This window comes from Ailuropoda melanoleuca, chromosome 7 (genome assembly GCF_002007445.2).
Source record: "Ailuropoda melanoleuca isolate Jingjing chromosome 7, ASM200744v2, whole genome shotgun sequence".
Taxonomy (NCBI): Eukaryota; Metazoa; Chordata; class Mammalia; order Carnivora; family Ursidae; genus Ailuropoda; species Ailuropoda melanoleuca.
The window spans coordinates 6805808-6821011 of NC_048224.1; the positions used below are offsets into that span (position 1 = coordinate 6805808).

General features: G+C 40.5%; 1 protein-coding gene across 9 annotated transcripts in view; it reads right to left on the minus strand.

Annotated features, from left to right (window-relative positions):
• Positions 1–15204, minus strand: part of MPDZ (multiple PDZ domain crumbs cell polarity complex component) — a 128983-nt gene that overhangs the window by 13508 nt on the left and 100271 nt on the right. For all 9 annotated transcript variants that reach the window (XM_034663891.1, XM_034663897.1, XM_019796074.2 and 6 more), the window contains 7 exons: positions 14186–14382; positions 12969–13060; positions 12659–12746; positions 10363–10443; positions 2293–2385; positions 2133–2207; positions 856–1030 (listed from right to left, as the gene is read on the minus strand). In XM_034663891.1, coding sequence (XP_034519782.1) covers positions 856–1030; positions 2133–2207; positions 2293–2385; positions 10363–10443; positions 12659–12746; positions 12969–13060; positions 14186–14382 — 801 coding nt within the window. The remainder of the gene's footprint in view (positions 1–855; positions 1031–2132; positions 2208–2292; positions 2386–10362; positions 10444–12658; positions 12747–12968; positions 13061–14185; positions 14383–15204) is intronic.

A 15204-nucleotide genomic window follows, 5' to 3' on the forward strand; every position in this document is an offset into this window, starting at 1 on the left:
TCAGATATGTATTACTTTAAGACTTTTTTGCCTAGCTATATTACATATGTTTTAAACTGCTGTTTCCTTAAAAACCTGTTAAAAGAACTTAATGTTTCAGTTTGGAGGCCAAGAGATTTTCTTCTCCTATCGCAGAAAAAACCTATGTGTTTAAGTACTTTTTTCAAAGCTTGAAAGTTACTGTCTTATTAAACACTAGTGTAATTTTTGTCAAAAAGTAACTTAAAGGAATAATTTGCCTCAATTTGCTCAGCTGATATTTTAATGATAAACGCAAGTCTCATCAACATACAACCATTTCATCTATTTTGACAGGATCTATTACACCTAAATGACAGAACTCAGATCAATTATGCTTACCATAGCAATGACTATTATTTCTAAGAGTTTCTTGTAATGCCAGGCACTGTTGATTCCACCCATAAAATGGCATCACTGAATCCATTTTACAGATTAGAATACTGAGGCTTTAGAGAAGTGAAATTACTTACTCAATATGAAAAAGGAATATTCAAAATGATGTTGTTGCTTCATTAGTCAAAAACCCGGAATCACAGGTACCTTCAGCAAAAGACCCTTGGAGAGCAAAGAGTACTACTCCGCTGAGCCTCCGAGTGGGTGGGTGGGTTCCCTAAGGCCCGACAGCTGGCTAATTTGCAGCACAAAGATCCCCTGCCTAACAGTCCAGTGATCTTTCTTCAGGAGCCCCTCTCTTTGTACCATCTTTTCACCAAAATGTTCCCTGACGATGGCCTTCAAACAGCGAGTTACATACAGGCAGGCTCCCAAGGAGGAATCTGCTGCTGGAGAGTTTGAGTGCATCACAGGCAGGAATCACAAGAGACTGGCCCTTACTTGGGATGGACTCTGGTTCCGGGGAGCCGGGAGACGGGGCCGTCGGAGACAAGGAGCTGCTCTTCTGTTCTCCACTGGCCATACCAGCCGCTGAAGCCACAGCCTGGGGGTCGTGATTCTCAGCACGAATGCTAAGTTTCACTGTTGTCTTTGCTGTTTTCAAAAGGCTAATAAACTGGCAGGGTGTTGATGTGGCAGGGAAACACAATTCAAAAGCAGATTAGTAGACTTACACCAGTAAGTCACTGTTACAGTTGGAATCCCTTTCCTTGTCAGAACTTGAGGGGTCAAGAAAGAACGGTTGTCGTTTCTTTCTAGTTTCTCAGTTGCCTGATATTGATTAAGGCCAAAGTTAATGTCTACTGTAAGTCTAGTTGTGACCATATTCTTCTTTATATAAGTATAGGGTTTTTAATTTTTGACATTTTTAATTAATTTCACCTGTTTCTCTGGATCCCTACAAACTTAGAAGATATATGGGGCATTTTTCCCACTTCCTGATTCTACTAGGTTTTTAAACAGCTTCCACAGGCACTTTTAATAAAATGGAAACACTCATATTAAAAGCAGGGTAAGGAAAACTATGCAACAGAAGAGTCAAGCCTAATGGTAAGTTAGAACAAGACATATGGATTAAAGAGTTCAACCTACACAATTATTAAAGACGAATTTAAAAAAAATGGCTTAAGCTGCTTGCTGGCCAATGTAGAAATAAAAACATTTGCACACCAAATCTCAAGAGAAACACAGCTTTTTTCTTGCACTTATCTATGAAATGCCTCAAGTGAGACGACTAGTAAGTATTACCACTTTTGAGGACAAGAAAACTCCAAATAACTGTTCAACCCCAATGAAACTAATGCATTTAATGACTGAGTCTGATTATAAAACAACAGACAAAGTGGATATTTATTGGAGCAAATATTCATAAAAATTCCTTTGGTCTTAACACTAAGTTGACCTTTGTTCAGAAGTTGCAAGTTTTTCTAAGGGAAAATGGAAATGATATTTATCAGAAATGCCCACTGAACACTGGATTTTCTAGACAATAGAAAATACCTTAATATCATTTGACTAGGAAGTAGAAATCAGAAATTGAAGAGCTTCCAAACAATCTCTTCTATTCCTTAATGATATCTGTCTAATATCACGTCTAGTATTGATAGCTACATGGTTCCAATCCCCTATGACCACACACACACACACACACACACACATATGCTGGCCATGCCCACATATGGATTTACATTGTTATTTGCTTCCTTTGGGAAACATACCTTTTCAACAGGATAGCCAACAACGACTTCATCATCTATAGCCAAAATCTGATCTCCAACTTTGAGCCGTCCATCCTAAATGGAAACATGTGAAGATTCGGGCTGACTTTATAGAAGTAATTCCCTTCTCCACCACTTTATGACAGCAAGAAAGCCTCACCTTGGCTGCCACCCCATGCTCGGTTAGACTCTTTATGATGACTCCACTGAGTGTATCTTCCTCACTGATGGCAATGCCCAAACCCCCTTGATCCTAGAGAAATAGTAACAACTTAGAAAATTTATCCAAAGGAAAGGTATATGGCCATAACTTCTGAACACTATCTTCTACCCAAGGGCTAAAAAATGGATTGAAACCATTCTAAAGTTCATTAACAGAAATCTCATCTTAAGCAAACTTTCAAACTTTTTAATGGAAATAAATTCTCTATCAAGAATTCAAATGTATTCATTCCTCCCATATGTTTACTATTTCTAGTGTATTTACCATATATATCCAGTTACACATCTCTAGTAACTTTAGCAAAATATCCAGAGAACAAAATGCATTCAATAACTCAATGAATACACAACATTTGCCAATGTAGTATTGTGAACTGGCTGACGGAATAAGTCATTTCAAACCAAATCAAAGCATCCTGCTTCCTCTTTCTGGCCTACAGCTAAGAAATAACAACCCAAAATGGCCCCTTCATCTCGCCCTTCTTTTAAGCAGACAGACTACAATTACTTCTGCATGCTCTGTCCTTTCTGGGCCTGAATACCCAGCGTTGTTTCCCCAGACACTTTTGTTTTGATTTGGTGCAGAGTGAAAACACTCTTAACGCTGAGGCCAAAGACATGCACTGAAAACCTGCCAAGCCTAGAGAGCTATACATATTTAGTCTATATTTTCCACATTTTCTTTTATCAAGACCAAATGTTCAATAGTATTGGCTTTTGCGTTTCTTTAATGTTTACATTAATGAAATTAAAATAGGGTTTTGAGTATTTTCATTCTGGTCAGAGCTAGCAACCATTTTCATTACAGTTTCTACTCAGGGAAATGTAAAGCAAAAGAGAGAAAAAGGAAATTTTGCCATGATTTCTATGAAATGTATACATGAGAGACACGCTTGCCATCAGGCATTTAGGACCATGACTATGACAAGGTAAGGCTGCGCCATCCTTTTACAGATTATCAACATCATGGCTTTTCTGAGGTGGATTATTCATGTTTGATGATTTTCAGACTGTCATTGTGCACCTCTCTCTACCCCGATCTCTTTCCAGAGAATCAGTCACATGTGTAAGGCGGAGAAAACTGCACTTTTAGGGTGAGCAAAGCTTGGTTCTCATTTACTTCCTATCTAGCTGTAGGAATTTGGATACACCACATAAAATGTCTAAATCTCAATTTTCTTATCTAAAAAAGGAGTAATAATGTAGCTGACCCTTGAACAATGTGGGGGTTCGGGTGCGGATCCCCCTCTGCACAGTTGAAAATCCACGCACAACTTCTGACTCCGCAAAAACTGAACTATTTATAGCCTTGTTGACTGAAAGTGTTATCGATAACAAACAGCTGAGTAACACGTTTTGTATGTTATATAGATTATCTACAGTATTCTTCCAATGAAACTAGAGAAAAGAAAATGTAAAGAAAATCATAAGGAAGAGAAAATACATTTGCAGTCCTATACTGTATTTATCAAAAATCCCCACAGAGAAGTGCACCCATGCAGTTCAAACCATGTTGCTCTTGCCCAGCCATGAGACTGCTGTGGGGATCAGGTGTAGTAAGAAAGGGACTGGAAACCTGATGTACTATATACAGTGTTGTTATTACACATGCATTCCTTCTACTTAGTACCCTACACGATAAAATCAAATATACTTCAGATACATTTTGCAAACTTGCCAGGATTTTGACACCCTGAATCCTGATCTAGTTGGTGAAAGAATCAGGTTTAATGAATAGGAAGGTGAATGTGCTACCAAAAAGACAAAATCCCAGTGCCAACGCCAAATATGTCTAATTTAGCTAAACACTCTATTTGGGATTTTCTACACCAATGGTCTTTCCTGTAACCATAAAGAAATATTTGTTTCAATAAGTAATACTCTACATCTACAGTGACTGTATGTATTCAACCCTGAGATTTGCTTCTATTATTGCCTATTCACTTATCTGTAGTCAGGACAGTACTTCAGTGGTCCGGAGGGCATTTGCTAGTTGTTTACTTAACACTGTTATCATCTTATTCCTTCGTGCAAGCTCACAGATTTTTGTCAGAATATCCAGCCCCCTCCCCCTGCTGCCTCAAACAACAGACAGGAGCATGCTCTCGCTCTTGCTCATTCTCTCTTTGTCTATGTTTTGGGTGGTGATTTTATTTTATTTTATTTTTTAAAGATTTTATTTATTTATTTGACAGAGATAGAGACAGCCAGCGAGAGAGGGAACACAAGCAGGGGGAGTGGGAGAGGAAGAAGCAGGCTCATAGTGGAGGAGCCTGACGTGGGGCTCGATCCCATAACGCCGGAATCACGCCCTGAGCCGAAGGCAGACGCTTAACCGCTGTGCCACGCAGGCGCCCCTCGGGTGGTGATTTTAAAATATACTCACAGACTCAGAGAGGAAATGGGGCTTCCTATCAGTAGTCACTCAAGTCAACCATCCTGGACGTGGACCTTCTGGCCCCGGTCAAGCCGTGCCATGACTGCAGCCCTAGCTGGCAGCTGGGCAAACTGTACAAGACACTGACCAGACCATCCAGCTGAACGGCTCCCAAAGCCCTGACCCACAGAAACAGAGATCATAAATGTCTATTGGTTTAATATTCTACATTTTGTGGTGATTTGTTATGTAACAGTGGATAAATATCTCCAAGGATGGAGTTTGAATGACTCGATATTACAGTTCTATTCCCATGGCCACAATCCCTAGCTCAGAAGTAAGCACGTGAACAGAGCTGGCTCAATTAGCATGGATTTCAGGACTTCTACCCAGAATTATGGGACAGCCGCTTTCCCACTGGGCCCTGACCGCATGACCTTAACTATGGCTGGCAGCCATTCTGAAACAGAGGAAGACCAGCCTTGCGATACAGCTGACCATTGATGGTGGGAGAGGAAAAGAACTGGTTCTTGATGACACTACTGAGCCACAGACCAAGTCTCCCAGAACATCACTGCCCAGTGACCTGAGCCCATAAATCCCCTTCTCCGACTAAGCTTATAGCAGGAAGTTCTTTTGCTATCAGCAACAGGCAGGGTCCTACAAGGAGCAATAAGCTACACATCTGCATATATAATATGCCCCAACCCCACTTAAATACTACAGAAATAAACACATATATACACATCTAGAGACGATCTATTGATATCAGAAGAGTAGGCTGAAACATGAGTAAGGGTAATCGGGTGTGAGTGCAGTTTCCCAGCTGACTGCCTGGCTGCCCCTTCACTGCTGCCACAGGACATACAGTCCATAACAAAGAAAGGTCCGAGAAACACTGTTCTGAGCCTGCTATTAAAACACCACCATACAGAGAAGGTGAAACAAATTAAGGAAACTTATCTATGGAGTAACAGTTGTATCATTCAATAGCTAGAAAGAGTGAAAAGAATTAAAAGTGGGATGAAGCTAAACCACCTTTATTATCAGGAGAGCTATTCTGAAGTTGGAAGATGCCCTAAAAATTCAGAAGAAAACTTCTTAATGCTATTTGAGGACTTTCACCCTATAAAACTGTATGGACATGAACCGTATCTCTGAAAATTGTGTGAGGTTGCTTTGATGTACAGGTACTTTCCTAGACAAAATGTGCTTGAAAACAAATCTTTAATCAAAAATACTTTGATAAATTGAATTACCACTTCAGTCAGTCACTAAGCGTTCAGATTATACACATTATAAACTTTCTGTTTATACTTTTATTTTCCCACTTAAAAAAAGGGATTAAAAAGAAAAAAGATAATCAGGGCATCTGGGTAGCTCAGTCAGTTAAGCGTCTGACTCTTGATTTCAGCTCAGGTCATGATCTCAGGGTCATGAGATGGAGCCTGCATTGGGCTCCACACTGGGCGTGGAGCCTACTTAAGATTCTCTCTCTCCCTCTGCCCCACTCTACCCCACCCCCCACACCAGTCATGTGCTCTCTCTCGCTCCTTAAAAAAAAAAAAAACAACAAAAAAACAAACACAAAAAAAGATAATTGAACTGTCCAGAGAGTTTCTAAGGAGTCAGAACAGAACTAGAAATGACCTGTTACTACAATTTCTGTTTTGAAACTGTTACGAAAACTATTCTCTCCTTCCTGACTCTCCTGCACTTGGCATCTTCCCCTTGTGCACACACAGCATGTAAGCCTTCATCCACTCTTCCCTCCTGCATACTTAGTACGAACTATGCTACCCCATACTATATGAGATAATGGGAGAAAAAATATAACAGTTTCTTCTTTTTCAACGTTTGCAATACAGATGTATAGAAAATTCACCCACATGAATGTGTATCACAAGAGACATGTTTAAGCCAGGCACTGTTGAATGACAAACAAATGAAGATGTTACTAGTAAGCATTATATAGGCCAAAATTTTGCAGGAATATTTCAAAATAAACAGACATGAGATTAATCTAGATCTTAAGTTATACAGGATGTAGATAATCTAAAGGAAAGCAGAAGGGCACCCCAAGGTGTATAAGCAAAGGCAAGGAGGGATGAATTCTCAAAATAAATCGCCATGGGCTCTTGATACGAGTCAGTTTGAATGAAGGAGAAGATTCTTGTAAGAATCATATAGGTGTTTTGGAAAGGTAAATGGGCCCCAGTTGAAAGCTGAAACAAAGGAATGGAAAATGGGACTTGTAGGTGTAAGACCAGAGCTTAAGTACCAACTCCACCATTTTGAGTTATGAGAACTGTTACAAGCGGGGAAAATAAAAACACTCTCACAGGATGGCTGAGAAGTAAACAACATAATGCACAAGAGACTTCAACATTAAATTTTTTCAAATAATAATTTTTTAAAATACAGGGCAGTATAAATGACAAAGAATTACAGATAAGGTATGAATGTTAGCAGGCTGGTTAATTCTCCCTCCTTTGCTTTCTTGAGTTTTGTTTGCAGAGTCGACTAATAACGGTGTTCAGAGTGGACAGGCTTAGAGAGTGTAATGTGTCTTTTAACTTGTCACTTTTACCCAGGGCTTCCTCAAAGGATGTTAAGCACACTTTCTGTGGAGCATTCAGAACCTCATGGTTAAAATATTAAGGAAAATAATGGCTTGAACAGTGTGAGGTGTAGGCCGCTTTTAGGCAAACAGGTTTGAGCGATGGAATGTAGAAAGTGCCCGCAGCGACCCGACTGAATGCAGACAGGACACCCGCCTCAACATATCCACGGGCCCTAACTGACCAATGGGTTACTTACAACCAGGCACAGTTACCAAAAAATGGAAAATTCCATACCTCTGCGCCTACCCTCTTACCTTCCCCCTTCAAAACAGCTCGCATGCACAACCTGGTGGCAGCCTGCCTCTCCCTTGCAGCCCTGCCCACCACTCCCTTGAGTGTATTCAATAAACTTCTACCTCCTTTGCTCTGCCCCAGAGGTCACTGTCTTTCGCCTCCTGCGTCACTGGCTTCCACAGGATTATTGGCCCACATATGGGAGAGATACCACACTTAGTGCTTTAAACAGATTCTTTCATTCAATCCTTACAAAAGTTTTTCTTTTGTAAAGGTTTTATTATTTCCTTATCCTACAGACAAGGAAACTAAGGCCCAGAAAAGTTAAGCGGCTTCAAAAGCCCACACTTGAAGTCAAAGTTGATTGCTTCTAAGGTCAACTGATTTTAAAGGATTCTTGAATACTCCCCCTTATTCACTTTGGCTTTCATCAATAAATACATTTCGGTTACCTGAGTTTTAGATTTGTTTGAAATCTACACATAAATGGAAGCTTTCTGTGGGCAATAAAATCTGAAGTTTCTTCAAGTTCTTGGATTTCCCCCACAGCAACTACTTCAGAAAGGGTAGCGCACATAATAGATACCTGCTGAATAAGTCAGCAGGAGGCTAAAGACAGACCAGCTCCTACACTGCTGTAGAATGAAGGGAGCTTGCTCATTAGCTTAAAGGATCCCAACAATGACCCTGATACAGGCAGCCCCATATACAGAAGAGGAGTGGGGACCAATGAGATGAGGTTGCCAAGTGTTTTATCAGAGATAACTCAGAAGGGCCTCTGACAGACAAAGCGGCCTCAGCGCCCCCACCCCCACCCCCCTGCTCAATGCCAGGCCAAGGGAATTGAATTTATCTGTTTGAGAATGGAGGTCCTTGAAAACAGTCTGAATAGGGGATTAAGATGAGTAAACATCTACAGAACACCTTCATCAGGTAGCCTAAGGCAGGAGGAGACAGCATGGCAGAAAGCTGGTGTCAGGAAGCAGTTAGGCATCTCTGCCAGCTTATTCTTTCTTAATAATTGTAAGAATGAAAAAAAAAAACCAGTATTTATATATGAGTGCAAGGTACTGGCCTCTTCACACAATATATATTTAATTCTCACTATAACTATAACTGCATGAGTACTACTATTATCTCCACTTGGTAGTGGGACATTGTCCAGTTTAGGAACCCTGTCCCAGGTCCCAACCAGCCACTTGTAAGAGGCAAAGGAGACCTAGAAGGTTTGGCTTTAAGTCTACAATCTCAACCACTACAGTGTTTTGCTCGTACTGCATCTGTTTAACAGGGTCATTCCCCCAACATTTCCTGGGCACTCGTCATATTCTAGGATGTTCTAAACTCTAGGTAAATAAATTAGGCCAATGCCATGAAAGGATACATGTTAAAAAAAAAAAAAAGATCTTATTTTGGGCTTTTCTAAAGATAAGCATAAACCTATATTTAAAAAAAAACCATTTATTATAATGAATCCAGCATACATATAAATGCTTCATAATTCACAAATTGTAGGGAAATGACTGCACTGTTAAATACTATAAATTCTGATACTTTGGGATTTAGGAGGAAAAGGAAACAATCTGAAATCTACAGGGGAAAAAGGAAGATATCTTCTCTCTTAAATGGCAACAGAGTGAGGGATCCTGAACTGAAATGTATGAACTTCTTGGTAGAAATGGCAAAAGGCCTTAATGACTTCTGTTCTTTTCCTTCTCCCTACAACACAAATTGTGCATAATAATGACTTCTTTTAAATATACTGTAAGTAAGACTGGGGCCATCCATTTTGCACACTTTTATTGTAAAAACAAAACCAAATCAATAGAATCACAGTCTTTTCCCCGCTAAATGCTTAACAAAGTCTGTGTGCCAGGCTTTATGCCAACTAGTTACAAACGACTCATTTAATCTTTACAATTAGGTCAAAGATAATATTATCATCTCCAATTTACTGGCGAGAAAACTGAGGCAAAAGAAGATCACATAATGTGTCAGGTATGTACCTGGCGAAGCATGGCTTGAACCCAGATTCTCGAGCCAAGGCTCGTAAGCACCATGGTGCCCTGTCTTAAGCTGGACAGTGGCCCGTGGACGACTTCTCTTCTTTCTGCCTGCAGTGAATATCCCCCTGCTCCATGCCCACCCCCTGGCTTGCCTTCCTCCTCTCCTGAGCACTTTGCTGCTCCCTGGGAATATTCTCCTTCACCCAGACCCGCCCCTGCCTGCATTCCAGCCTGAGCCTGCAGCACTTGAAAGCATTTGTAAATTTCTGTTCAGCAAACCACCTTTTTAAAGTGGTCATTCGAACCTAAGGTTCAGATCTTTTCAAAAGTAAATACTTCACTGATGCTGATCAGTGAAACTTCTAGCTATTCGAACTTTGTTTTATGAAGAATAAAGAGTATAATTTGTTTCCTCTTTTTATTTTCTCCACAGCAGGCCCTTGGTAAACGTATCAAAGGAGAGACTGCTAGATGTCCCATCTTGGGATAATCATAAAGACAGGAGAAGCTTAGTCCCTGCTAAAGTATCAATTAACACTGTAACTCTCAAACATTTTTGTGCATTGGAATCACCTAGAAGGCTTATAAAAACGCAAACTGCGGGTCCACCCCCAGAATTTCTCACTCAATAGGTCTGGGTGGGCCCAAATATCTGCATTTCTAACAAGATCCCAGGTGATGCTGATGCTGCTGGTCCAAAGACCACACCTCTGAGAACAAGCGAATTAGTTCACTGGTGTAAAAATTCCAATTCAAAGCAGATTTACCTTGGGAAGCTCCAGATGTTGCACATTTTTAAATGAACAGAGGTGCACAGCTGCATCGGAAGTAGTACCACTCCTCTCAGCCTGACAGAGGGAAAGAAACGGCAAAATAGACAACTGAGTGTTTTGGTATTTTTGTTTGCTTAATAAGGACCACTTTAATAAAAATTATTTCATGTGTTATAATTATTAACATTTCATGATATTTATGAACACTAAACTCTCATCAAAATACTAATAAGGTATGATTAGACAAAAATTATTTTAGAGCACAGAGACACAAAGTGGTTCTCAAGACAGCCTGGATTCCTTCTCTAATGAAATCTAATAGCAGCCCAGCTACCCAACGGCGAGGCTTACTGAAACACAGGACGCTAGCAGAGGCACCATCCACTACTCTTCCTCATGTTAGTCACAAGGGAATTTAGAAGCTATTGGATGTTTTACTTGAGAGTTATTAAAATATTCTGTTTTCTTAAGGGCTATGTAGGTGGTACCATTCGTATGAAAATAAAATTTTCTCCTTTATAATCTTGAAAAAACACTTGACTCAGTTCACCGCTATGAATGATTTCTCAGTTCATGAGAACGAGTGACATTCATGTTATACACTCCTTTAGGGGAGAGTGTTTCTGTCCACACCTTCTCGCATTGTAATCATCACGGCTCCTCTCATTTTAATCTCTTCATTCTCTATGCCTCCTTTTGTTCATCCTTAACAAATATCTGAAGCTTTGGCACATCGAAACTCCCACCAAAAAACTCTAAATTCTGTTACCCTCTAGCTGCTGCCTTCTCTTTCTTAATTTTTTATCCATCATTTGCTTTCTCAAACAACACTAGTAATCCGCTAGCTGCCAAGTCCAATGGACTCTATTCATCTCCTTACTTGGACTCTATTCATCTCCTTACTTGACCTCTCCTCAGCATTCAAGGTTGTAGAATACGCCCTTCTTGCAATGTGCCCTCCTTAGCTGCTATGCAAGTACCTGCCTGGTCCCTCCTCACTACCTCTGTCCACTCTTTGTTAGGCATCCTCCTTGCTGTTATCAAAGAATTTTGACCTTGGCCCTCTTCTTCTTTCTAAGTATTCTCTGTACAGAAAAGCCTCAATTCCCATGGCCAAAACATGACAAATGGGCATCCCAGGAATTCATTTCTAAATGCGACCAAATGTCCCAATGTACATCTCTACCAGGCTTTTCAACAGGTACTTCCCCTAAAGCTGCCTCAAACAGAATATTTTCTATTTTTACAAATATCTGCTTTTTAATTTTTTCTTTTTTGGTAAAAGTCAGCCATCCACCAAGTCACCATGTCAGCCATCCGGAAGCTGTCTACGTCTTGTCTGTTTCATTCACCAGCTTATTCCCAGCCCCAAAAGCAGTGCCTGGTACAAGGCAGATACTCAATAAATAGTTGCCCAGTAAATAGATTCTCAACCACTTGCTGTTCCTCACTGAGTACATTTAGTTAGGGATAAGGTAATGGTAAGTTGGATCCTAAACTTCTGAAACTTCTGACTTAACCTTTTCTTTACTTTTTTCTTTCTCTCTCTCCTCCCTCTCTCCCTCCCTCCTTCCTTCCTCCCCTCCTTCCCTCCTTCCCTTTCCTCCCTCCCTCCCTTCCTTTTCTTTCTTCTTTATTTGCATTAGTTCAGGCCCTCTTTATCTTTCTCCTGAACTACTCTGCTAATTTTCTTACTCCTTCTACCTTAACTTCTCTTCCCTGAAACCTCTGATTTTTCTCTGCACTATTTCCAGAGAAGTGTGTAAAAATACAGTTCTTACTCTTTGAGTTCCCTAAGGCCTCAAAGACAAAGTCTCCATCACGATTCCCATGATCTGACCCTATCTCCTCTTTCTCAGTGACCATTTCCTCACCAGCTCCCCATTCCCTGCCTCCCCCACTATTCAGTGATGCCCTGGGATTTTCATTCCCAGTATTTGCCAGAGCTTACATACCATTCCTTAGTCCATGCCGTCTGCTTGGAATGTTTCTGCCCCCCCATGTCTTCTACTTCCAACACTTACTTCACGTGTCACCTCACCTCGGGAGTCATTGTCACTATCTCTACAGAAGACTTGACAACTTTTTCTATCTTCATTATTCCCCGTGTAGACTCGTCATGGAAGTGGTGTGCTTATTTACATGAGTGTTTCTTGTACTAGGCCCCTTGGGGGCCAAGACCATGAGTCATTTATCTTTAACATTCCTGTAGGGATCTACAATTATTTGCTGAACTAATACATAGACTATCAATCTAATCTTCCCAGAGAAACACTCACAAGATACATACCTCATTTTGAGAATTCTCTGAGGTAGAAGGCACAGGGTCTACTGTACTTCCAGGACATACAGCCATCTGACTCACCGCATCTTTATTCCTAAAAGTAAAAGTACTGACCCATCATAGCATAATGATTCATATTATTTTCATTCTTTATTAGAGAAAATTCTGCAACCCCAAAGATCTGGGACTATAACACACATACATTTGGAAATGTTTTATTTTTATTTAAAAGAACTGTTTTATTTTTATTTAAAAGGACTCTGAACTGAAAGACTAACAAAAAGTATTTAGTAAACCAGAAAAAGAAAATGCTTACCTGATAAAAATTATTTTTACTTTAGAAGGAGCACATTTAATAATTGAAGAAGCATTCTGGTGACTTCTTCCATATAAAATTTGACCATTGATCTGTGAGAAACAAATAGCATTAATTGAGCTTGAAATTTTAATTTTGCTAATTCTTTCTCATCCTATCTAGCTAATGAAAAGGTCATTTTTTCTCTTTCTTTAAAATATTATATGTATTTTCCTTCCCAGAACATGAACCTGACTTTGACGGTGAATAAAGACAAGCCCATGTTCAAAGCCAACATTAAAATGATGTGCAGGTGGTCTGATCTCCACAGATGACAGAGGCACCACTTAGACTGACTGTAGAAAAGAAGAGAGTAAACTTCCTGGCAGGCACTGGGCTTCCAGAGTGTTCTGTACAAAGCAAAGGCTCTCCTGGAGGCACTAATGACCTGCACAGATCATCCTGGGAAGTCCCCTGTGGTCACTGGTCTTAGTTAATCTCAAAACTCTGGCCCGAGGACTAGGCCACGGGAAGGAACACCACAGGCAGATTCGGAATTTGGGAAGCAGAAAGTGCTGAAGCAGAACAGTACCTACTGGAAACTGTCAGTCATCTAGTCATTTAGCCATTGCTGACTGAGCCTTCCCAGCCAATAGACACACAAGAGTGAGAGGAAGACTATCAAGGCATGTGGATCCTAGCCTCCAGAAGGCAAGGACAAACAAAACAAGCAAATGCAATTCTAAACACTATAAAGTGTGGCCCAGAAATTTATTCTGTTTGGACGGCTGAGTTACTGTTTTCGTTATTTAGCCTTAACCTTGACCCCACTGCACCCCACCCCCATCACTTCTACCATTAGGAATTCAATTTCCAGAATGTCCAGTGGGTCAACCTCATTACTGAGGAGTGACTGGTCATTTGGCTTTTCAAAAACTCCTATAAAAATGCAGCACACAAAAGAATGTTTTTGAAGTGTGATCTTTATTACTGTCTTGGGGCAAAAATTGTTTCTGGTGCTACCCAGTCACAACCTTTTAATGGAAGTTAATGGGAACACGGACTCTACTTAGCAGAGATTTGGTTTACAGCCAAATTTGCTGCAGTGCATCTATTTTATTAGGCAAGCAATAGTTTTCTCAGTCACCATATGAGGCCCTGGTGGATTTTCTAGAAACTGATGATTTCAGTGCACCAATTCAGCAAGAGTAAATTCAGCATCTTCCACAAGAACTTACCTCTAGAAGCTCATCTGCAATCTGTAGTCGACCATCTTTCCCAGCTGCTCCATTTGGATCAATCCCCACTACAAAGACACTCATCCTGGATCGGTCTTTGTTCCCAGCAAGACTGAGACCCAAGCCACTACGACCTTTCTCCAGTTCAATCATATGTAGCTCTCCTGTTAGGGTTCCATAACGCTCTCTGATATTTTCTACAAACAACAACAACAACAACATTATAGCTATGAAATTAATTTATAGCCAATGTTTTATTATGAAAGGTTATTTAGCTTCAAAAAGGGCATTACTTGGACCAAAATGTAAATCCTTGGCAGTTAAGAAAAGCTAAATAATCTGGCCACCTAAGTGTCAAGACGGGTTTCCAGGAGTACCCAATCTCTGAGGAATTTCTTTGCATGCAGAGTGGAGGGTTTGACTGATCAGTTCCCCTGGGTGATTCACATTAACAAACTCTCAAAAGACTCTGATTAAAACGTAGTACCACTTTATCATTTGCAGAGAAGAACAGAACATTCAGAGGATTTACCTTCACTGGTCAGTGGAACATTTTCTCCCGTAGGAAAATTGGCATGTGTTCACATCATGTTGGGCAGTTGCTTGGTACATAGATCCAGAATAAAGGGAATGCATTTTTTAATTCCACAGAGCCATCAGGCCAGGACAAAGCAATGTACCTGTCTCAGCTTTAGACACATGCCCTAATTAGATGAGACCATTCATCTCTCCCATCCCACATGTTCAAAAGGTAGAATTTATTCTTGATTCTGAGAGGACAAGGCTACATGCAGGTGCCCTAGGCCACAGGAGCTAACACAAATTTCCAGCCTGTGAGGGGGCCATCCTGAAGGTCCAGCCCAGCTGGGCCCAGTCAACTACAACACCATGACACAATAATAAACTATTCCCTTACGGCACCAAGTTTTGGGGGTGGCTTGTGACATGACATTCTGTCTCATGTTTTCCTCGGAGTACATTCTGGCCACCTCAATAGATTAGCTGTATACTCATTTTAT